Source organism: Chiloscyllium plagiosum, unplaced genomic scaffold, assembly GCF_037043375.1.
Source record: "Chiloscyllium plagiosum isolate Xiang-an unplaced genomic scaffold, Cpla_swu_hap1 HiC_scaffold_12, whole genome shotgun sequence".
NCBI lineage: Eukaryota > Metazoa > Chordata > Chondrichthyes > Orectolobiformes > Hemiscylliidae > Chiloscyllium > Chiloscyllium plagiosum.
Window position 1 is genome coordinate 44,949,744 of NW_028270150.1, and position 25,774 is coordinate 44,975,517.

The 25,774-nt window shown below is 40.9% G+C and overlaps 1 protein-coding gene across 28 annotated transcripts in view; it reads right to left on the minus strand.

Annotated features, from left to right (window-relative positions):
* The window catches only part of stxbp5l (syntaxin binding protein 5L), a 546,418-nt gene that overhangs the window by 263,086 nt on the left and 257,558 nt on the right, over positions 1 to 25,774 (minus strand). For all 28 annotated transcript variants that reach the window (XM_087992753.1, XM_087992749.1, XM_087992757.1 and 25 more), the window contains exon 8: positions 8,578 to 8,701. In XM_087992753.1, the coding sequence (XP_087848879.1) occupies positions 8,578 to 8,701 (124 nt within the window). The remainder of the gene's footprint in view (positions 1 to 8,577; positions 8,702 to 25,774) is intronic.

Sequence of the window (25,774 nt, forward strand, 5' to 3'; positions counted from 1 at the left end):
AGGCACTTGATTAATATTGTCATGTCATCCCTGAATAATGATCTTTTGTAGATCATACAGTTTATGTTCAGCAATTGCCAATTGCAACAGTTTACACTGGTCAAAATTTAACGAATTAATGTTGGTAATGTTATCAACTTCATCATTAACAGTATCAACAAGTACATCAGGAGAAACATTTTGGTCTTCCTGTGGATTTGGTAATCCATTCAACATGGCAGATGTAATCATCCTGGTACCTGGTTTGCATTCACTTCAAAGTCAGTCCTTTGACAAGTAGATGTTCAATGTGTAGTAGTGCATTTGTTAGTTACATTCAGCAGGTATGGCTTAGACTTCTACTGGCTTAGACCTCATTTACCAATGTTTTTTTTCCACCAAATCAGGAGGTGTGAACTTGATGCTAATTGCAGGAGCTAATGACTCCATATTGGAATAGTTTGCTTGAGCAGATGACAGCGTTTTTGAACCAAAAGCAACAGACTTTTTATGTTACAAAAGACACATGCCTATGCTTTTTTTGATGCATTCATTTTGAGAATCATGTCTTTCCTGAGGTCATAGGATTGCAGCAAGCATGAATTTACTGACCGAACCTGTTTGAAAGAATCACAAATGGTTGTCTTGCTGCCAATACGGGATGTTCTTCCTGAGCAAATCTTGCAGTGGCGATTTCCATGGCATTGGAATATATAGAGAGAGAAAGTTGAAACGTTGAGTCAACATCGCTGTTCTTATTTATTCTGTAGAGTTGGCATTTGTTTAACATCTTTGGTTTTGCTTGAGGATAAGCTCCGAGTGCAGAGTACTGGAACCTCTAAAATCTATCTGGCTGATATTGATCTGGCACTTTGTGCCATTAAATACCAATTCATGTCATTGCACTACTATCACCTCTAGATAAGGTTATGGTGATGCTCTGCCTATGTTTTACCTTTCACTGCAAGCGATATTGTGAGCTATGCAACTGCAGGTACATTTTCAATAAACCAATCCATGTGTTGCTGTAACAGATCTTGGCTGGCTAATAGCTTAGAATCCCTACAGTGTGGAAACAGGTCATTCGAACCATCGAGTTCACACCAACCTTCCGACGAGCATCCTGCCCAGATCCGTACCCCCCCTCACCCCACACACACACCCACCCCCATACTATCCCTGTAACCATGCATTTCCCATGGCTAATCCACCTAGCCTCCACATCCCTGGACACTACAGGCAACTTAGTATAGCCAATCCACCTAACCAGCACATCTTTGGACCGGTAACCATCAGAAATAGTATATCAAAATATGTCCAAAATGCTGTAAGCACCTGATTCTTCAGCTACACAGACAGTTTAGTAGCTTTGCTTCACATCCAGTTGGAGAATAATATTCCTCTGGAAAATTTAGGAATTAATTCTTCCAGCATCAGTATTTTATGTGGCCACCTTTTAACAGAAGGGTTGAGGTACCTTGGATCTAGGCATTATCATAATGAATCGTATTTCTTTAAAGCATATATGATGGACCTGTACCAATCTGTGTGATGGTCAAGCTTCCAAATTATACCACTTTGCTCCATTTCATTCAGTTCTGCTCAAAGCTTCTCCTGAATGTGCACATGCATGTCCTCAGAGAGCTGATATAAGCGGTTGCATCATTCTTAAGATGCAATATTGCACCACCTTTAAAACTGCCAATCATGTCAAAGTGGTCACGGTACAGGTATCTGAAATCTGGTTTGAATGTGCCATGCCTGGTTTGAAGAGCTGCTGTGGTGTATTGAAGTGTCCTTACCTCTGAAGTAGGAGACAGACACAGGTTCAAGTCCTACCTGCTCCAGAGATATGTTATAACATGTCTGAATAGGTTGGTTAGAAAATACCTCAGGCCGGCTCTGCTCCTGGCTTGTTTCAACACGACGTGTGTGGTTTGAGTATCATGAGTTGTGACTACATTGAAATCTGTGCATTCTGGTAGTCCTATGACTGTTTGACTGTTGATATCCAACAGGTAGAAGATATTGGGAAGTCAAGGTAAGCTTGCACTTTGGCAGTGCAGTGCAATTCTACCAATACAGAGTTGGTAATCTGTTACACATTGTGAGACAGTTGCTTGTAGGTTGTACCATGGAGTGTCACCTGCTGAGATACATGTCTTTATGGATGCATAGTAGAAGTATGTTGGCATTAACTCTCTTCTTGATGTTAATATAAAAGCTGCGTTCCCCTGCCTTTTCAGAACATATGATATTAATGGTTTTAAAAGCTTCAGATTACTTTATAACATTGACATGGTATGTGAGGTTAACAATATGGAAAACTTGATCATCTTCTGAAATTTACTTTTCATTTGGTTGGCTCATGGATGTATTTGTATTTGTGTATCTTCTGAACATTTTCCTCACTCCCAGTGTTATGGAGTTGTACTGTCTTGCTAATCACCTGTGTTGTGTCCTTGGGTATGGCTTGGCCTTTGAAAGCAGAATTCCTGCACATGTGGGGCCAATGTCCTTAAGTGCCACATGCTTTACAATGTCAAACAGAGCTGGGCATCCTTTGAGGAGGTAGGATGAAATGCAAGTGTTACAGATTATTTTGGCATGCTGAGCATTGCTGACCTTAACTATAGTGTTGGTTGCACCTAAAGAATGCAATTTAGTTGGTCTGCCACTAAAGTTTCACACTTGCATCCATGACATGTCAATGGAATGGCATTTTCTTTGCTCTGAAGATCCTTTCCAAAGGCTTTTATTGCCATGGAGTCAGTTATTAATTTGATAAGCCTCTCTGAGGGTTGTTTTTTGGGAAAGTCACACTAAGGCCTTTGATTAGGCATTTGCCAACAAACTGGTGAATCAGTTCTTGGTGTTGCTGTTTGTATGACATGAGTTGGAGTTTGTTAATCTTGAAGTTAATTCTTAGCTTGAGCCGGTGTTCAAGAATCTTCCAGATGTTTTATGGATATTTCTGATCATCCACAGAAAGACCAGATGTATTAATTCTGCAAAGTTCCTCTATACTGATGGTAAACAAGATTGTCAGAGATCTTTTCTTGGCATCATCTATCATTTGATCTGTAAAAGCAAACTGCATGTGGTGCTTGAATGTATTTAATTAGGTAAAAGCATCAGTTGATGTCTAATGTATAATTAGTGTATGCCTTCATTTCTTTTTGGAGTCTTTACTTTTAAATTAGTATGTAGTATTTGTTTTTTTTATTAGTTTTGGTTTTCTGCCCTTTGTTTTTTTTCTCTTATTTCTGTATCCCTTTAGTTTTCTTGTTACTGTTCCTTTCGTAGGTTTTGTCCCTTAAAGAGAGGTGCTATTAGAACTGGAGGCTTGGAGGTTTAACATTGCTAATTTGTAATTCAGGTTTCAGATGCTGGATGGCATTCATGCCAAATAAGGACTGATGACACCACAGGGTTTCGCTCTACCTTTGTGCCTATTTGGAGAGGTAAAGTGGTGAAACCACTTAAGATATAGGTGAATCTTGTTAGTGTAGAAAAAACCTTTTTAGTGTTTTTTAGCTGTACTTTCTTTCAGAAAGTTTTATAGTTATAGCATTAGGAACATTTAACTGCCATTTCTTCCCTCAGAGTGGTAAGCACCTTTTTTCTTAAAGAGCTAGGTCTTTCAACTTGAAAAACATTTATGTTAATCAGAAAGAATGTATTTGAGAAGTGATAAAAGATGGACTGAAATAGACAAAACCTGCAGCTGCAAGGCAGAAATAGAGGTTGCACTGTGAGGCAGAGTTCTGTTGAAGCGGTGCCAAATCTAGGTTTAGCGAATTGGTGTGAGTTGTACGAGTCAAAATTAAGAATCTCTGGTACAGAGTGAAAAATTTAAACTGTACAGTAGTTCAAGTTGAAAAGATGAGAATTTTAAAAAAAATAAGTGATAACCCAGCTTGCAAGTTGTATGCCATAGCACAAGGATGCCACAAGATGTGACCAAGCATAAAAATGAAACTAACAGGGTTAAGAGAGAAAATCACATAATCTGGGTGTGGGGGGAGATCTGGGGAAATCACAAACCCAGCTTTTTAAGGCAGAGAAGCATTGAGTAATTTAAAGAAGTGAACTATTCGGGTCTCACATTGACATTTTTTGGGAGACTACATTAAAGTTGGGAAATCCTTCATTCATTCAGGCCATGAAGGGTGAGGGAAACTTCTATTGACATCCAGAAAAGACAGGTAAAACTTACATTACTGCTGGTTAAATGTTGAATCGTTTATTAAAGTCGTAAAGAGCAGGAAAAACCACTAGAATAGAAGGTAAGTACAGGAGAATTGCCATAAAATTAGAAATCCTTAAGGAAACAATTTTTGAGACGAATAGCTTCTAAATTGGGTACTAAGTCAGAAGCTGAACAAATAAATGTATTTCTGTGCATGGTTGCATGTACAATTGATGCTATATTACTGGCCATGGGGTTAAAAAAATGCAATAATAAAATTCTTGTAAGAGTAAGATTTAACAGAAGAATGCAGCATCCACAAGAATCCATAGATACTTTCATTACAGACTAGTGAACAGATGTAACTATGGTAACAAAATCAGCATTCATAAGAGAACATTTCCTAAAAGCATTATTGATAAATCTTTGTCAGATTTATTACAGTCCAAAGAAGATGTTACTTTTGAAACCCATTCAGTCAATTAGTGAAGTGGAGGTCTCAAAGCAACACAGACTGATCCTAAGGAGAAAAAAATCAAGCTCGACACAAGGGGTCATCAAATTCTATTTAATTCTTCAGGTACAGAACTATAAATGACATATGTGATATGCCAATTCAGCAGTTAGGACAGACATCAGACTCTAAAAATCCTTCCCAATGTTGTGAAGCAAAGAAATCTCATAGATGTGAACAATACCCAGCTATCAAAACCAATTGCTTTTGCTATGAAACAAAATCCAGTCAGAATATGTGCTGAACCAGGACCTAGCTTCAGAAAAGCAAAAATATGAAAGAACTACCTATACAAATAACTGGAGGAGGAGACAAACCCAAAGTCTTGCTAGGGGAAATTGGTAACTCAGACCATACATTTTGGCAAACATATATCTATGTCAAAGGATGACTCACCAATTTCAAATTAAACATGGGACAAAATGACACAATATTTTCAGATAGTGAGCCTCGGCTGCTAAAACAAAGTTTACAGCTGGTAGAAGTTCAACTATATTATTTGGGGAATTGCATGTAATGTTAGAGGTATGCTATGGGCTTGTCTTCAACCTAAAGAATGCCAAACTAGAAAACTTTTATGCACTTCAAAACCAGGAATTGATGTCAATCTCACTTGAAAGCTGGAAGGGATTTAAAAGGTCAAGCAATAGCTGGTCAAGGCACAAATGGTCAAGGAACAGCTAATGGAAGATCTTGCAGAATACCGCAAGATCATGGAGTAATCTAAACAAAAAGCAGAATCCAATGTGATTAATTAGTTAGAATTACTTTTTAAAAATATTCTCAATAAGTTGGAAAGTTGTGACCATAATGATTTGGTGTAAATGTTTTCCAATGCTATCAAAACTGAAGGTTGTTCAGATTCAAAAAGAAATGCAAAGAGGCTGTAATCGAACAGAATGCCCCACTTGCGACAATTAAAGCATCCACAACAAAATTGAGTCAAATTGCAACACAACATAATGTACAATTAATTATGACAAATTCAGTTCTGAAGAAGGGTTACTGGACTCAAAATATTTACAGTGCTTTCTCTCTATAAGTGCTGCTAGATCTGCTGAATTCTGCGGCAATTTCTGTTTTTATGATAAATTCAGGCTGCACCTTGAAGGCTGAAGTGACTAGGAGGGGACATGTTTAAGCAGAACACCTGACCACCCTATCTTCCAAAGAAGAATCTTTAACAACAATGATGCATATTACACCAAGTATGAATGAATATTTAAAGAGCACAATTGAGCAAGTGAACAAATTGATTTTACCAAAATTCAATTGGTGAAGGTAAACAAATAAGAAATAAGGTGTACTATTTCAGCACAGATCTACTGGCAAATTGAAAACAAACATCCACTGACACAACATGAAGATGTGTTGCATAAAACTTCATTGAATACATCACAGAGAAGAAGAAACAAGCAATGAATGACTAAAAGTTCAAGATACTGTGCAGAAAAAAATGCCTATTATAGCAAGGATTGGATTGTCTGCAAATGAAAAAACAAGAAATTAAAGATCTTCCAGTTCCAAGAAAACCTAGAAACCTCCGCCTCTTAGGAAGATAGTCCAACACAACTACCTTCAGTGCAACAAACTATCATTCTTCCAAATCTAGACGGATTACATTTGGGCAGAACAGTGAAATCTTCAGATTGCCTGAATATGTATACTCAAAAGACTTGGGGTAGGTGGGGTAGTGGTAAATGTAAATATAGACAAAAATATACAGTAATAGCTATTAGAAAAAGCCGGGGGAGATGTTATTTATGGAACTGCAAGGTTCTGAAAGACTCAATACTTGACTGAGTGCAATAAGTATCACCCACAGTGAGGTTGTAAGGGTTTGGTGAGAGAGTAGACTAGGATTTCTTAGGAGGCAGACCTAAGGCTAAGTCCTGCTAACAGACTATAGTAATGTAGAGCCTAATCTTATAAACTGTAAATAGTCTCAGAGAAGAAACAAACTACGTCTTGTTTATATTTCAAGACTCTTCTTGTTAGATCAAAAGGTGGCTACTTTCAAACACAGTAGACCACATACCTCCTAATGAACCCATATACTGAAAAATATGGATAGCAGCACACACAACAAAGTTCAGTGGCTAGAAAGGGTAGGCGGGCAGGCTATTAGGAGAAAGTAAGGACTGTAGATGCTGGAGATCAGAGCTGAAAAATGTGTTGCTGGAAAAGGGCAGCAGGTCAGGCAGCCTCCAAGGAGCAGGAGAATCGACGTTTCGGGCATATTCCTGAAGAAGGGCTTATGCCCGAAATGTTGATTCTCCTGCTCCTTGGATGCTGCCTGACCTGCTGCACTTTTCCAGCAACACATTTTTCAGGGCAGGCTATTAGGTTCATCAAGGGTCTTATTAAAGGTAAGAGTCTTCCCAAATTTCCATTCACCCCTAGTTTCCTGATATGACAAGAGGCAGATCAACTGGTGGGCATCTGGTGGTAGGCCAGGATGCTAGCACTGCTTGCTGTCCTACAGGCCTTCTCCACTTGCTCAAGTAGGAAATTTCTCACAATCTAATGGAATGGCATTTTTTTGTGGGTCTTATTATGTTTTAAAAATGACTGAATGGGAACCTTCTTTTTTGAGATCCAATACCAGTTGCTTGTCTTGTACTGAAACTTAGACTTCCTTGAAGCTGGAGGCCTCTGATTGGCCCTCCAGCTTTGGAGGTCTACCAACAACCCTTAATTGAATAGGGATTGATCTTCATACCAACTAAGGACACCCACTTAAAATCTTAACTTTAATCAGTGCCCCCCTCAGAAGCCAGGTTTTGATGCAACAACAAACTAAATTTCTTTTTCCCACTTCACTGAGAAAATGCAGTTCCTTAGGCATACTCATTTACAATATATGGGTGTACATGTCTGATAAATGAAGAAACACATTCCTGTAATAAGCGGTGAGATGGAGCAAGTGGTCTAATACTCTATGCTGATCTGGACCTAACTCCATTGTCTTGTCTTTCCTTCAAATCCCTTGATACTCTTGCCAAACAAAGAAGTTTCCTGGTTTGGTTCTGAAATGGCCAAGCTCGAAGTTTAAATTTATGACTTAATTCTAAAACTTGGAAGAGGAATTTTGCAGAATTTTCATCACCAAAACTACATCTTTCTTCAGTTTTATTTTCTGCATCTCTTTGGCTGTTGCAGAGGATTGCCACTTATAAATTCTAATATGGTGCTTAAGGGCAGACAAATTCTCAAATGCAGAAAATATCCACAACCTGCCCGTGAGAATGGAATTAGAGGCATAACACCTGTTTGAAATCCCATTTACAAAATTGGGCTGAACTGAACACTGCTGGCATAGGCCAATGGTATTCAGAAAATGTGATATATTTGTGACATTTTTGGTAGTCCCTGAAGGATTCTTTGGAGGTTTCCAACAAAAAAAAAGCTTGAAAAAAGCTCACTTAAGAATGGGGCCAAAATGTGCACTGAACTATGGAATACTGTTGTCAGTCTCCACTCACAGCTGCCTCCTTTCACCCCATGTGTTCACCCCACTCTTTCCTAGTTATTTCCCTCATTATTTCTTTGTCACTTCTTCTAGTGCTCCCTACTTCTACAGGACTCTCTCTCCTACAACTTGTGATTGCTTCACTTCTCTCTCAGAACCTACCTACATGAGGTTGCAGATGATTTACTGGCTGTAAATGAGATACAGGGTCTGCCTCAGGCCGACTTGGTCTGGCACTGGGATCATTCTTTATGTTCAGTTCAAGATTCAGTTCAACTCAGAGGCCACCAGAAAGCATCTATTTTAGCAATATCCGAAGGTACAGGAAAATACATATGTATGCTATGTCATTTTTTTCAAAAACATTATGCAAAGGTAGTATATACCTACACTTACCTATTAGCTTTCAGAAGTGCTTACCATGTGGTACTATGATCTGAAAAGGTTTGCTTGGGTTTTTCAAGTTCCAAAGGGTTAAACTACCATCTGAATGGCTACACATGAACTGCCTCCCTTCATGATGCCAGCTGACAGAATGGATGGCCTATAAGTAAAGTTATAGTGAGTATATTATATTCTTGTGAGTAATATATTATGCTTTATTGGTGTCTTTGAAGCAATATATTATTGATGTTACAGATCAATATACCCTTATACTTTACATTCAATAAATAATGGAAAAAAATAAATGTAATCTATTTATGCACATTACATTTGACACCCATGCATACTGATTGCTAAATAAGGCACTCCATTAAACTCAGATATTAAATTATATTGTGTGTGGGGATAACCACACAAAATCAATGCTTTATTTTCAAAACGTAGGCCAAGCAATTGTACATAATCTAATCCTTGCAGTTTATTATGATCAATTATCATGTTAGATATTCTCCTATTCATCTGCCCTCCAAATCTGTGTCCAGGTCTTTTCTCAGCCTATTTCTTTCTGCTGAGGTACACCATCACATGCTATCAATTCATGATTCCATCTGCCGCACATTACTGTGCTTTCATTTGAAATAGTTGAACCATGCTGAGAACACCCTCCCCCTACTCCATTTGAATAGTTATGCTGAGACCATATTTATTGTAGGCACAAACCCAGTATCATCCCATCTGGAAAATCTTAAAATAGCACAGGGGGCAGCGACTTGATCTAATGGATGGAAAATTAAATGCTTTAAAAACATTCATGGCTTGGAGGCAGTTCAGAAGGTTTATTAAGTTATTTCTGGGATAGAAGCATTATGAGGAAAGATTGAGCAGTTTGGATCTACACTCAATACAGTTTAGCAGAATGAGAGACGATCTTCATGAACCATACATAATTTCGAAGGAGGTTGACAGGATATTTAATGAGAGAACATTTCCCTCATGGGGTAATCTAGAACTAGGAGAGCCATATCAGAGTAAGGGGTCGCTCATTTATAATGGAAATGAGGAAGAACTTCTCGAACACAATTATTATCTTTGGAATTGTCCACCTCAAAAGCACTGGAGACTACTTCATTGAATATATTCAAAGATATATCAGTCAAATGGTTAATGCATTCTGGAGTCAAGGGTTTTGGGGCAGTGAGGAGTGAAAGGGGCAATAGGCCAGAGAATGGTGTTAAGGCCCCACTCAAATCAGGGATAAAAGGGCTTTTCCTACTCCTATGTATTATGTCTTATAGCCCTTCCAGGTCCCATTCCTGCCCTGGAAATCTTCCTGAAGACAGCCAATTAAGAGGCAGCTTTTATATCCAATGGGAGGATCCTTGAGGTTGCAAACCCATTTAAAGATCTATAGCTCTGGAAGAATGGCAGCTCCGTCAACAGAGCTGGGCATAGCTGCAACTGAATGGGGGTTATCAGAATGGGGGCATTCTCTGAAGAAACTCAAATGATTTTAACAAGAAAATCTGGCCCCCTCTATCTTTTGGCAGAAATTCCCACCATAGGATGGCTATCATAACTTCTTCTATTTCTCTTAGAAGGTTTTCCTTTTGCTTTTTGAACTCCCCTTCACATGTGGACCTTGGAGCTTCCACCACCTGATGTTCTGACTATATTGTGTCCGCTAACATTTTGGGTTTTTTTTGTAAACAGCTCTGCCATCAGCACTCTATGGTCAGCACCTTGTTTTAAAGACTTTCTGTTTGTTTCCTCTGCATATTCTTAGTTCCTTTTCTCATAAGGTGGTTTCTATGTTCTTGGTACTAAGTGTTTAGCATTAGCAGTTGTTACAGATTAGATTAGATTACTTACAGTGTGGAAACAGGCCCTTCGGCCCAACAAGTCCACACTGACCCACTGAAGCGCAACTCACCCAGACCCATTCCCCTACATTTACCCCTTCACCTAACACTACGGGCAATTTAGCATGGCCAATTCACCTAACCTGCACATTTTTGGATTGTTGGAGGAAACCGGAGCACCCGGAGAAACCCACGCAGACACGGGGATAATGTGCAAACTTCACACAGAACCCGGGTCTCTGGCGCTGTGAGGCTCTTTCTTCATTTGCTTCTCTGAAATTATTCCCACCATGGATAAGCAGACTTTCTCACACTTCCTCGCTTTATCCGTCCATTTAAGTCATCCACATCACAATCCTGTCATTGCTTAGCATTACTTAAATTACATTGTCCATCTGTTCTCAAACTTTCTCATCCTCCGCCAGTCCACACTCACACTGTGATGCATAACAGTTAAGTATGCATCACATTTCCATCTGAAATTCTATCTTTCCTTTGATGATTCTGTTACTAATTTTGTTCGTTTTTAGCACATCCCTTGTCCTTCATTTCTATACTAAGTATGATTCCAACACCATTTCTACTTTCATCCAATCCATGGTAGTCAAATTTGTATCCACTATCAATTCTCTTGCTTTATTAATCTTCCATGTTGTTTCTGCAGTCTCATGATGATTATTCCTTTTTTCAGCATTAAGTCAGTTATTTCAATACTTCTCAATATCAGGGTTACTGACTGTGGACTTGCTATTTTGAGTTTGGTTGTCTTTTCACCTCTCGAGCAATTATCACTGTAATTCCGCATAAAGGACACTTGCACTCACTGTATCACTGGGGTTTTGCTTGATCATTTACTTGATCATATACCTGGATGCTCACAACATCCATTATTTGCCTTTATGCACCTTGCCCCTCAATCAGAGATGCCAGGCTCTCAATACTGCTGTATTGCAATGCTATTCAGCACAGATGAGATGTCAGGAAACTCATTATGGTTGTCAGCAGTCCTTGGTTAAGTCAAGGGAGTTAGGTTTTACTAAGGGGTCCCAGCATAGTCAGGCAGCATCTAGGGAACAGGAGAATCGACGTTTCGGGCATTCGCCCTTCCTGAAGAAGGGCTAATGCCCGAAACGTCGATTCTCCTGTTCCCTAGATGCTGCCTGACCTGCTGCGCTTTTCCAGCAACACATTTCCATCTCTGATCTCCAGCATCTGCAGACCTCACTTTCTCCCCAGCATAGTCAGTCAATATCAGTCCAGGGGCTTGGTCACAGTCAGTCAACCAATCAGAGCAGGATTCTCCTCATAACGTGTGTGGAGCTGAATGTCAGGCAGCCCATCACCTATTGTGACTCGTTCTGCCTGATCATGGTATGAGACAGAGAGAGGTAAGTATTAAGAGACATGAATGTGGCTGGCACCACTACCACTTTTAATGTAGGTGAGATGGTGTCCCAAGCAAGTGAATAGGCAGCAGACAGCATTCAGATTTATTGAGTATTAAGAGTGGGTTGGTGACAGTGTGTTAGGGAAGACATTACAGGCAATAGTAAGTATACTGTTTCGTTCATGGTTACATCCTCCTGTCTCTCACTGCTGACAAAAACAGACTATTCGGTTTTAAGAGGTGTGACTATCTTCAGTAAAATACGTTCTGATGTTTCTCCCCCTTTCTTACGTTACGCACTATCTGCAGTTCAGCTCTTAGATCAATAATCCTGAATTGGAACATCTTAGATGCTTGGAGCGGCACGGTGGCTCAGTGGTTAGTACTACTACCTCACAGCACCAGGGTCCCAGGTTCAATTCCAGCCTTGGGTGACTGTCTGTGTGGAGTTTGCATGTTCTGCGCGGGTTTCTTCTGGGTGCTCTGGTTTCCTCTCACAGTCCAAAGATGTGCAGGCCAGGTGAATTGGCCATGCTAAATTGCCCATAGGGGCATTAGTCAGAGGGAAATGGGTCTGGGTGGGTTACCTTTCGGAGGGTCGGTGTGGACTGGTTGGGCCGAAGGGAATCTAAATCTAAATTAAAGACATTGTGTTTCGTGAAATGGCAGATGATGTCCATTGCAGCAGAAACATTAGCTGCAGATTGCAGCCAATTAAAGGGTTTGCCACTGCTTTGTACAAGGGAGGTGCGGGTATTTGGAGTGTTAGGTGAATTGGCCATGCTAAATTGCCCATAGTGCTAGGTGCATTAATCAGAGGGAAATGGGTCTGGGTGGGTTACTCTTCAGAGAGTTGGTGTGGACTGGTTGACCGAAGGGCCTGTGTCCGTGTTGTAGAGAATCTAATCTAATCGAAACCCTCAGCACTCAGCGAGTTGGCCAATTGATCCATCAAATAGCATAATACTGTGCCTAATCATGCAGTCAAATCCCACATGTCAAAAATGATTCTGGTTCAAAATATGCTGTACATTAATGTGTATGAGACTACTCATATTTGGCAATTTCCACTTTGAAAACTTCTTCCTGGCCTTTTTTAGTCTATTAAATTTCACAAGGCACTCAATAGGTCATTAAATGGAGGTTTTTGATTTGCCTGCACTCCTGCTTTCCCTGTGAAAATTGCATCATCGCATTCCAGCAGCACTGGCTTCCACTGTTGCCCATCAGAAACAAACTTTCAATCTCACAAAATTCAGCCCATTTTTGGGCAAAGAGAAAAGGATTGATCTGACTATAATTTAAATGGTAAAAATACAGGAGAAATGACAGACCAAAGAGAATTATAGATCCCTACACATATAACACTAAAATGTAGTGGTAAGATTCAAAGAAGAATAAAAAAGGTTAATGGACCTTTATGTCAGAGGTTTATAATAGAAGGGATGGAGCTTTTTTTACAGCTACAAAAAACCCTGAATGGATCACATCTGGAATTCTGTATGCAGTTTTAGTTATTGCATCAAGAAAGGCATTTTGGTCTTGAAAGAATTGCAATAATGAAAATGTTACAAGGTTCTAAAGATTATATAATGAATAAAGCTGATATAAAGCAGCATGTATCCTTAGGAATATGTGAAATTTAGAAACAATTTGATTGAGGTTTCTAAGATTGAAAAAAAAAACGAGGACAAGGGAATATAATCTTGATATCAGAGCCAGAAGAGAAGTTAGGCCATCCTTGTTCATTGAGAAGAAAGTGAGGACTGCAGATGCTGGAGATCAGAGCTGAAAATGTGTTGCTGGAAAAGCGCAGCAGGTCAGGCTGCATCCAAGGAACAGGAGAATCGACGTTTCGGGCATCCTTGTTCATTTTCAGCTCATCCTTGTTCATTCAAAAGGGGGAGAATCTTGGAACTCTTTCCTCCTAAAAATGGCAGGTTGCCGGCTCAGCTATTGTTTTAATTCTAAGATTGAAAGAAATTTTCTGAACAAGGATATTACAAGAAATTGACCAAGACAGGTGGATAGAATTAAGATACAGACCAACCACCAACTCACCAAACAGGACAGGGATTAAATAGTCTATTTCTGGTCCTCTGTTTCTAAATCAATAATAATCATAGACTTTACAACACAAATATGAGTTTATAAACTTGGTGAATTAAACTCCCTCTGGTTGCATACATTCAAAATATTGGAGTTTCTCCAGCAATTTCTGTTTCTGTTTAGGAATAGAATTTTTTCTCTAGAACTAAAGGCCCCACCTGTCCTCGGTGGATTAAAACATTTAGTATTCAGTGTTAATATTAAAGCAATTTATGAGTGTAATTGCTTTAGACTACACTGTAAATAGCTGAAAATACTGCGAAAGATGCATAACCCTGACTATGTCAGATCTTCTGAAATTAATCTCACTTGAATGTTTGTAGTGGTGCTCCCAGCTGTGTTTGCAGCAATATTGTTCTGAATGCTAAGATTGGAAGATTACTGTCATGGACTGGAGCAAAAGTCCATGGAAAATGTAATTTCCTATAACTCTTTATTGTTTTCATCAGAAAAAATAGCATGTAACTAAACTCAATGTGAAATAATTAATTTGAAAACAAATAATGGAGCAGCCTAGCATCTGTTTCACAGAGATTGATATTGAGTTGTTGTCTGAGGTAATCTCTTTACCATTTCAGGATATTGCCCTATTGAAGTCTCTCATTATTCAGCAGAGCAAAATAAAACATTCAAAGCTTTTCGCAAAGGAGGAGATCAATTTTTTAAAAAAAAATTTGGTTCCTTGAAGGCTACTCAGTTCCAATGCTCAGCTTTAACTCCAAAGGGTTCCGTTTAAATGGTTAGAATTGATATAGATGCATGAAAGCAAACGTGAGAAGATACAATTCTTCTACCGCTTCAATGAAAAAGCAGCTGCAGCTGTTTCTCATTTTGCATTGATCAGGACTTTGGGGAGATAATGGTTTGTAGTAACGTCAATGGACAAGTAATCCAGAACCCAGCTAAAGCTATAAGATATGAGTTCAAATCCCTGGTAGAAGTTAAATTGAATTAATAAATTTGAAATATAAAGCTCATCTCAGTGATGATGACCATGAAGCTATACTTAATTGTTGTAAACACCCACAAGTTCATTAATGTCTTTTAGGGAAGGAATTCCGCTAAACCTATCCAGATCTACCCACATCTGACTCCAGACCTATTGCTTCTTAAATTCTGTCTGAAATTATATAGGAAGCCACTCTTTTCAAGGTCAATTATGTTAAGTAGCAAAATTTGGCACAGCCAGCAATATCTCCATCAGATCAAAAATCAAAATGAATTCCAAATCTCAAAGGGAAGAAAAATTTATACCACATGAGCAAACGTTGCTGATTGGTTGCCAAGTGGTCGCTGATAGGTTAGCTGATGGACTCTGATTGGTCAAAGCTTTGCTATGGGAAATGCATCACTGAACTGTTGACCCCATACAAATTCTTAATTGGAATTTTTTTTAACCAAGATCTCTGTACTGTCATTTTATATTCACCTTTTTTTTAATCAGCTTGTTCAGAGATGTTACTACACATCTCTGAAGCAGGTGGGATGTGAATCCAGGCCTTCCTGTACAGGGGTAGCACACTACCATTGTGCCACAAGATGGCCCTTAAGAAAGACACAGTAGTAGTGTGAAATTGCTAGCTTCAGGTGTTGTCCAAATTGTTGAAACACTTTACCTTCCAAGGTAATGTGAGGTGAACTAAGCACTTTGTAGGCAAAAAATGTCAGCCTTAGGCACAGTCTTGTACGAGGAGAATGTAGATAAACCAACCGAATATTTTTAATCCACCTGTTTGGACAATTTATGGCACAGATCTGGGGTAGGTTGTACTCAACTCTAGACTTTTCAACCCCAAGTCCCTAACAGCCCTAAGGTAAAAACAATGACTGCAGATGCTGGAAACCAGATTCTGGATTAGTGGTGCTGGAAGAGCACAGCAATTCAGGCAGCATCCGACGAGCAGCAAAATCGATGTTTCGGGCAAAAGCCCTTCATCAGGAATAAAGGCAGAGAGCCTGAAGCGTGGAGAGATAAGCTAGAGGAGGGTGGGGGTGGGGAGAAAGTAGCATAGAGTACAATAGGTGAGTGGGGGAGGAGATGAAGGTGATAGGTCAGGGAGGAGAGGGTGGAGTGGATAGGTGGAAAAGGAGCTAGGCAGGTTGGACAAGTCCGGACAAGTCAAGGGGACAGTGCGGAGCTGGAAGTTTGAAACTAGGATGAAGTGGGGGAAGGGGAAATGAGGAAGCTGTTGAAGTCCACCTTGTAAAACCTGTGCCCACACCTCCTCCCTCACCTCCATCCAAGGTCCTAAAGGAGCCTTCCACATCCATCAAAGTTTTACCTGCACATCCACTAATTTCATTTATTGTATCCGTTGCTCCCGATGCGGTCTCCTCTACATTGGGGAGACTGGGCGCCTCCTAGTAGAGCGCTTTAGGGAACATCTCCGAGACACCCACACCAATCAACCAAACCGCCCCGTGGCCCAACATTTCAACTCCCCCTCCCTCTCTGCCGAGGACATGGAGGTCCTGGGCCTCCTTCACCGCCGCTCCCTCACCACCAGACGCCTGGAGGAAGAACGCCTCATCTTCCGCCTCGGAACACTTCAACCCTAGGGCATCAATGTGGACTTCAACAGCTTCCTCATTTCCCCTTCCCCCACCTCATCCTAGTTTCAAACTTGCAGCTCCGCACTGTCCCCTTGACTTGTCCGGACTTATCCGACCTGCCTAGCTCCTTTTCCACCTATCCACTCCACCCTCTCCTCCCTGACCTATCACCTTCATCCCCTCTCCCACTCACCTATTGTACTCTATGCTACTTTCTCCCCACCCCCACCCTCCTCTAGCTTATCACTCCATGCTTCAGGCTCTCTGCCTTTATTCCTGATGAAGGGCTTTTGCCCGAAACGTCGATTTTGCTCCTCATCGGATGCTGCCTGAATTGCTGTGCTCTTCCAGCACCACTGATCCAGATCCTAACAGCCCTAAGCCAACCCTGTGATTGCACTACACCTTTGTCAATTGGAAAAATCATGGGGATAGCTGTTCATTGGAGCATTCCACAAGGCAGTTCCTGGAAAACGTAGAATTAACTTACCAACCAATCTGCAACTATTTGCTTGCAGTAAAAATTGTTATTCCCCTTGAGATTTGTCATTCTTTCTTGCAATGTAATTAATGCAAGACAGAGAAAAAAAATGAGGAGAAAGTGAGGTCTGCAGATGCTGGAGATCAGAGCTGAAAATGTGTTGCTGGAACAGCGCAGCAGGTCAGGCAGCATCCAGGGAACAGGAAAATCGACGTTTCGGGCATAAGCCCTTCTTCAGATGATACTATGACTTCTTTTCATCAAATGACCAATCCTGGTTCTGGGAAGGAGAAGACAGCATCACACAGAGTTGATCGAAATAAGGCAGCCATAAAAGTAAGGCCATCTCACACTATTCCAAAACAGTGGCATTCCAATTCAAAGCATAGAACCTTATCTTTCTACAAGAAACTTGACAGCCTTCTGTTTCTGAGATTGAATTTAACAGGTTTAGATCCAAGCCACCACTCCTATTTCCTCTTGGAGAGCAGTTGTTCGCAATATGGATGGCTGCATCGTGGCAACTGGGAATGGAGGCGGTGTGCATAGTTATTGAAGGTAAGGATTCCATACGGACAGTGGATGTTCTGCAACAACTTCACAATCAGTTTATTTTCTCTGGTGTTTTCGTAACTTTGCTATTTCATTACTCCAGTTCACTACCTAATGACACTGGGCTGGTGATCAATTTCCAAGCCAGGATGGTAAGTAGATTTGATGGAAACTTGCAGGTGGTGATGTTCCCAAATATCTGCTGCCCTTCTCTTTCTAATGGAAATGATTCTGAATTTGGAAAGTACCGTCTACGATTCTTTGGTGAATGTCTGCAGTACATCTTCTAGGTGGACACGCTGCTGCTACTGAGCATTGGTGGTGGAGAGAGTGGATGCTTAAGGATGCAAGCTGCTTTGTCTTGGATATTGTCAAGCTTCTTGCACTTTGTTAGAGCTGCACTCATGCTAGAAAGTGGTGAGTAGTATTCCATCACATTCCTGTCTTCGTAGGATATGTGGAACAGTCCATCTTCCGCAGCTACACTGGCACTACCTCCCACCTTTTCCTCCGCTACATTGATGACTGTATCGGCGCTGCCTCGTGCTCCCACGAGGAGGTTGAACAGTTCATCCACTTTACCAACACCTTCCACCCCGACCTCAAATTCACCTGGACCGTCTCAGACTCCTCCCTCCCCTTCCTAGACCTTTGCATTTCTATCTCGGGCGACCGAATCAACATGGACATTTACTATTTATCGACTGACTCCCACAGCTACCTAGACTACACCTCTTTCCACCCTGCCCCCTGTAAAAATGCTATCCCATATTCCCAATTCCTTCGTCTCCGCCGCATCTGCTCCCAGGAGGACCAGTTCCAATACCGTACAACCCAGATGGCCTCCTTCTTCAAAGACCGCAATTTCCCCCCAGACGTGGTCGACGATGCCCTCCACCGCATCTCCTCCACTTCCCGCTCCTCCGCCCTTGAGCTCCGCCCCTCCAACCGCCACCAGGACAGAACCCCACTGGTCCTCACCTACCACCCCAACAACCTCCATGTACAGCGTATCATCCCCCGTCATTTCTGCCACCTCCAAACAGACCCTACCACCAGGGATATATTTCCCTCCCCTCCCCTATCAGGGTTCCGAAAAGACCACTCCCTCTGGGACTCCCTCGTCAGGTCCACACCCCCCACCAACCCAACCTCCACTCCCGGCACCTTCCCCTGCAACTGCAAGAAATGCAAAACTTGCGCCCACACCTCCCCTCTTACTTCCCTCCAAGGCCCCAAGGGATACTTCCATATCCGCCACAAATTCACCTGCACCTCCACACACATCATTTATTGCATCTACTGCACCCGATGTGGCCTCCTCTATATTGGGGAGACAGGCTGCCTACTTGCGGAACGTTTCAGAGAACACCTCTGGGACACCCGGACCAACCAACCCAACCATCCCATGGCTCAACACTTCAACTCCCCCTCCCACTCCACCAAGGACATGCAGGTCCTTGGACTCCTCCATCGCCAGACCATAACAACACGACGGTTGGAGGAAGAGCGCCTCATCTTCCGCCTAGGAACCTTCCAATCACAAGGGATGAACTCAGATTTCTCCAGTTTCCTTATTTCCCCTCCCCCCACCTTGTCTCAGTCAAATCCCTCAAACTCAGCACCGCCTTCCTAACCTGCAATCTTCTTCCTGACCTCTCCGCCCCCACCCCACTCCGGCCTATCACCCTCACCTTGACCTCCTTCCACCTATCGCATTTCCAACGCCCCTCCCCCAAGTCCCTCCTCCCTACCTTTTATCTTAGCCTGTTGGACACACTTTCCTCATTCCTGAAGAAGGGCTTATGCCCGAAACGTCAATTCTCCTGTTCCTTGGATGCTGCCTGACCTGCTGCGCTTTTCCAGCAACACATTTTCAGCTCTGATCTCCAGCATCTGCAGTCCTCACTTTCTCCTCCATTCCTGTCTTGTGTCTTGTTAATGGTAAATAGGCTTTGGAGAGTCAGGAGGTGACTTACTCAGTCACCACTCCTATTAAATGTCGATTCTTCATGCCCCTCGGATGGTGCCTGACCTGCTGTGCTTTTTCAGCACCACTCTAATCTAGGAGGCTTATTCAGTTGAGCAAGATACAGCATTGAATCATAGAGCATGAAAAGCTACAGTGAACCTAATGAAAATCTACTTTCAGGATGAATGATCTTGGTTTGCACTTTTTAAAAATGGCTTTACTTTCTAATGGCTATTTGGTCACTGCAAAGGATATGTGGACCTGTTTATTTCTGAAATCCTTGAACTTTTCAGTTGCTGAGTGCTTTCCTATCCATATAATTAAATGCTTGGCATCGTCAGGGATCCTGATTTCAAATACCTGCACTTTCTAGGTCCTCCTCACCATCAGAGAGAATCCAGTAGTCATTGAGACAGGGCACTGACATTGCATGGCAGATTAGGTAGTTTTGAGGCTTCAGTTAGCATATGATATCCAAATGTGCAGTGAATTTATTACTAAAATGCAACTGGTTGAGAACAATCCAGAGCCACTTCTTTTTCATCTTTCCAACATATTTCAATGTTTCAAAGTTCACATAGACTGTTAAATTGTCCTTAAGTGCTCGTGCATCCTCTTGGATAGCATTCTTCTCTTGGCAGCCTATTGCACTATGAAGAATAATGGACATGTGGACTTGTATATCTCCTAGACTTGAATGGCAGTGCACTCCCTTGGTCACCACATTATAGGAAGGATTTTATTGCACTAATTCGGGTGCAGAGAAAATCTGCAAGGATATTAAATGGGTTGGAAGGTTTGAGATATGAGGAAAGATTGGATAGGTCGTGGTTGTTTTCCTTGGAGCAGCAAAACCTGAGAGGCAACCTAGTAGAAATTACAAGATTATGAAAGGCATAGATGGGATGGATAGGAAGGTTCATTTTCCACTAGTGGAATGGTCCATCAGTTTATTGTATTGTCTTACTACAACAGAACCAGATATGAAACTACTCATCAGTTCTCAAAGAGAGAAACTCTGTTTAATCAGATGAATTATCAGATTAGCATTGATCTCATTGAATGGTGGAGCAAACTCAATGGACAAAATGGCCTAGTTCTACTCATAGATCTTATGGTCTTAAAGATGTTTGTTGCTTTGAAAAATTCCTGAAGAAACAGTCATTTCCTTCAGACTTCATAAAACAAATGGGATACTCTATGGTAAGACAAGAAAAAGACTCAACAATTGCCAGGTTTTGATATAGTTTAAATAATAGATGCAAGCATCAATACAATGGAAGGATTAAAGACATGGGCAGGCTGCCTTCCTGCACAAACTATGAAGTCAGGTTAGTGATGAAACAATTAGCAAATACTCATTAGTTAGTTGAACACTTTTTGAACTTGCAAGGCTTTCTGTTTTATTTTTCTTATCCAGAAGATTAGTTCCCTACTTTTTTTAATATCGTCTAGTTGTAACTAACCACATTTAGGAATACTTATGGCAGATGCTGAAGGCAACAGAATGCCACCAGCAACTCCTTAAGCTCAAAGACCTTGGGTGCAAAAAATGGAAATAACTATTGCTTCTGTGATTATACGACTATACAAATAAAGCATCCAGCAGCTTGAAATAGGCTTGCATTTTGAGTAAAAGTGCTACTTTGCTTGCAGCAATCAAAGTGAGATTGGTAGAATCTACTGACAACTCAAGTGATTCCCCCTGCGCAGGGATAAAGGTAAAGTTACTATAGTCCTACCTGGCTAGACGATGAGGGCTGAGGAAATAATAATGGTGAATCAGAAAATGGCAGGGGAGTTAAATAAACTTTGCATCAGTCTCCATTGTAGAAGACACTAATAATTCCAAAAATAATAAATAATATAGGGCTAAATGGGGAGGTGAAAATAAACACAATGACCATCACTCAAGAAAAAGTAATATTACAACCTCCCTTAATTGATCATTCATAGCTGCCCATTGAGAAACTTGCCTTGCCACTTGACAGATACAAAAGAGATGCAGCTAGTTGCTCCTGATATTGAGATGGCCTCGTTGGAGTTCTGACATGATTCCGCCACAAATTGCCCCATTGCCTTTTTTTTCCAGTTCCTTTAAGAATCTGCCTTAATATCTTCCAATATAGTAATCTTAACTCAACCTCTCCTCATAAGTTGGAGATGCTAGCGTTGGACTGGGGTGTACAAAGTTAAAAATCACACAACACCAGGTTATAGTCCAACAGGTCCAATTAAACCTGTTGGACTATAACCTGGTGTTATGTGATTTTTAACTCTCCTTATAAGAAAATCCTGGAATAAACTTGGTGAACCTTCTCTGGATGGCCTCCCATGCCAGTATATCATTCCTTAGATATGGAACCTAAAACCGTTCACAGTGTAACTAGTGCCATGTATAGTTTTATTTTTATACTCTATTTCCTTGAAATAAAGGCCAATGGTCTATTTCACTTCCCTATTACCTACTTAATTGAATGCCAGTTTCTGGGATTCAGACATGAGGCCCTAATCCCCTGATGTTGTAGCTTTAGGAGGTCTCTCCCTACTTAAATCATATTCAAGTCTTGTGTTCTGCTCACTGAAGTTTTCTCACATTATATTCCATCTGTTAAGTTTTTGTCTTGAGTACCTAACCTGTTTATATCGTTCTCTAGTTTGTTTGTGACTTCTTTACGATTGGCCTTTCACATATATTGTGTCATCCAGAAACTTGGTGATATTACATTCACTTGTGTCATCCAAGTCATGAATAATTTATTCTGTATAATGTGGCCCCAGCACTGATCACTGACACACTCCACTAGTTACAGGTTTCCATCCTAATAATGTTCCTTTCATCCCAGCTCTCTGTCTTCGATTAGTTAGCCAAATGTCTATCCATGTTAATACACAACTCCTAACACCATTGGCTTTTATCTTATTAAATAGCTTTAAGTGCAATACATTATCAAACACCTTTTGGTAATCCAAACATCTATTAGTTCTCCTGCATATGTCCTGCTTGTTACCTCCTTAGACAGCTCTAATAAATTTTACAGGCATGATTTCTCCCTCACGATGCCATTTTGACTCTGCTTGATTATATTATGTATTCTAAACGCTCCTCTTTACATTCTTTATAATAGATTCTAACATGTTCCCTGTGACAGATGTGAAGTTAATGGACCTATAGTTACCATTTTGTTCTCTCCCTCCACTTTTGAATAAGAGTGTTACAATGGCAGCTTTCCAATGTTTTCGGGCCTTTCCAGAATTTAAGGATTCTTGGAAAATTACTAACCAGTCCATGAACTATAATTCGGTAGACACTTCCTTTCAAATCATAAGAGGTATTCTATCAGGTCCAGGGGATGTATGGGCTTTCAGCCACATTAGTTTCCCTAGTACTTTTCCTCCAGTGACAGTTATTGTGTTTATTTCCACACCCCCCTTCAGCCCCTTGATTATTTAGTATTTTTGGAATGCTGTTAGTGTCTTCTACTATGAAGGCTGATGCAAAGTATTTATTCAATTCCTCTGCCATTTCCTTGTTCTCCACTATTATGTCCTCAGCCTTATCCACTAGATAGGCCTATGTTCACTTTAGCCTCCTTCTTCCTTTTTATACTTATAAAGAAACTCAATTTTCATTTTTATACTACTTGCTAATCTTCCCACATAATTTATTATCTGCCCCTTTTATTTGGTAATTTTTTCATTGGCTTTTAAAACTTTACCAATTCTGTGGCTTACCACTAATCTTTGCCACATTGTATATTTTTCTTTGAGTTTTATTCTTAACGTTCTTGGTTAAACATGGTAATTTTGTCCCCTGCCTAAAATTCTTCTTTCTCACTCTGATATATCTTTGCCGTCAGTCATGTTTTCTTAAATGTCTGCCATTGTTCCTCAACCACCTTTTCTGCTAACCCCTTCTCAGCTCACTCCTGTCATTACCCCTATTTAGGATTAGATTAGATTAGATTCCCTCCAGTGTGGAAACAGGCCCTTTGGCCCAACAAGCCCACACCGACCCTCCGAAGAGTAACCCACACAGACCCATTTCCCTCTGACTAATGCACCTAACACTATGGGCAATTTAACATGGCCAATTCATCTTTAGACTGTGGGAGGAAAGCAGAGCACCCGGAGGAAACCCACGCCGACATGGGGAGAATGTGCAATCTCCACACAGACAGTCACCTGAGGCTGGAATTGATCCTGGTGCTGTGAGGCAGCAGTGCTCACCACTGAGCCACTGTGCCACCCCAAGTTTAGCATAGTTATTTTCCAATGAAGCTTCTCAGTCTCAAATTGAATGTTAAATTCCACCATTACGGTCACAATTCATTAGGGATCTTTAACTTTGGCATACTTATTAATCCTACCTCATTACACATTACCAGATCCAAAACAATTTGATCCCTATTTGAATCCACAATATACTTTTTCAGATATAAAAGAAAGTGAACAGTGACAAAAGCATCCATTCACTTGTGAAACCACTGAGAGTGGTATGGGATGAATAGAGCATTGCTTCATCATATATTATGTAAGTATGATGATGGAGTCTAATGAATGCAATTAAAAATGGAATGATTGATGTAGGTCTGGGATGAGAAGGGATTTGTGGCGCAGCAGTCACTCCCTGTTTGATGTGATGTCTTGGGTCCTCAGCTGACGAGAAAACTTCACTAGGTTGGAGTGCATGATGTGACCAGGATCATGGTACAGTGGTTCCGCTGCTTGGACTGGTCTGGGGGGTCCTCCACTATACTTCAGACAGGTTATGTTGCATCATCTTGGCATGTTGTACTCTGCGCAAATGTAGCAGGCAGTAAAGCAATGCTGAGGAACTGTGGGAATGAAAGCAGTTTTCCAAGGAAAAACATAGGGACATTAGGGAGAAGGAAGCCCTCCTTTGCATGATGAAGCTCAGCTGGGCCAGGCCTTACAAGCCTGCAAGGACCAGAATGATTCCCACTTCCAGATAATGGGAGCTTGAGTACAGGATACCATCAATGACTGGATAATGGTTGTTAGTCATCAAGCCAGTATTTGGCTTGCATTGTGAGAGTAAACTGCTCTATTCATTTAATCTATGTTCACTTTTGCTGGGTGTAAATAAAAGCTCATGTTTGGAATTGTTTGATTGCTAGCCTGAATGTGATCTTCCCCTGCTGTAATATCTTCAGATCTGGGTGTCCATTGGGCCATGGGGCAGAGCAGAGAGAGGTTGTTTTGACAAGATGTAGCTAAAGATGGTAAACTGTGTGGTCTGGTGTTTAAATAGCAATTAGAGTGAGAGAATGGCTTTCAATGTGCAACGGAGTGGCAACCATGCCGATTATTTATTGTAAACCGCAGGTTCTGTTGATCAGAAACAAAACAGAAATTGCTGGAAAAGATTTGGCAGCATCTGTGAAGAGAAATCAGAGTTAATGTTTTGGGTCCAGTTCTGAGGAAGGGTCACTGGAACCACAAAATTAGCTCTGATTTCTTTTCACAGATGCTGCCAGGCCTGCTGAGCTTTTCCAGCAACTTCTGTTTTTGTTTATGGTTGTTATGTTGCTGGTGAGGGGCAACACTGGATTGCAAATGCTTGTCTGGGTGCACAGAAGCCTTTGAAAGGTGGAATGGATGAAAAGGATGTCAGCTTTTTGGAGGATATTGCTGAGTGGCAAGTAGTTCCAGGATTAGTGCTTTGCAAAATTAAATGAAAAGAACATGATAGTGATGGGATAGGTAGTTAATGAGGAAAGCTTGGAAAGATACAGCAAGAAATCTTGTGACCTTGCAGCAAAGAGCCTTCCAATAAAATTCAATGAAATTGGCACTTCGCCAAAAAGTCCTAAGAATAAGCCCCTAGAATCATAGGAAGATTGACAGCTTAAATGTGGAGACGTTGTTTCCCCATATGGGAGGGTTTAGGATCAGAGGGCTCAATATCAGAATAAGGAGTTGCCCATTTAAGACAGTGATGAGGAGGAATTGATTCTCTCATATGGTTGTGTATCTGTGGTATTCTTTAACGCAAAGGACTGTCAAGGCTGGGTTGTTCAATATATTCAAGGCCTAGGCAGAAACATTGTTTAATTAGTAAAAGATTCTACTTCTATGACCTACTGCTGCTCTATGAATTATGTTTTTTTACATAAACTCTTTTCAAGCACTACCAGTCAGGCAACAGATGTATCAAACAAGCATCAGAAACCAAATTTGTAAATGGCAGTGTATTTGTTGCTTTCCCTGCAGAACACAGATTTAACATCAACAAAACACAAATAGCAGGGTTCACTAGCAGAACATCATAGATGGAATCCATGCATTATTGGGAT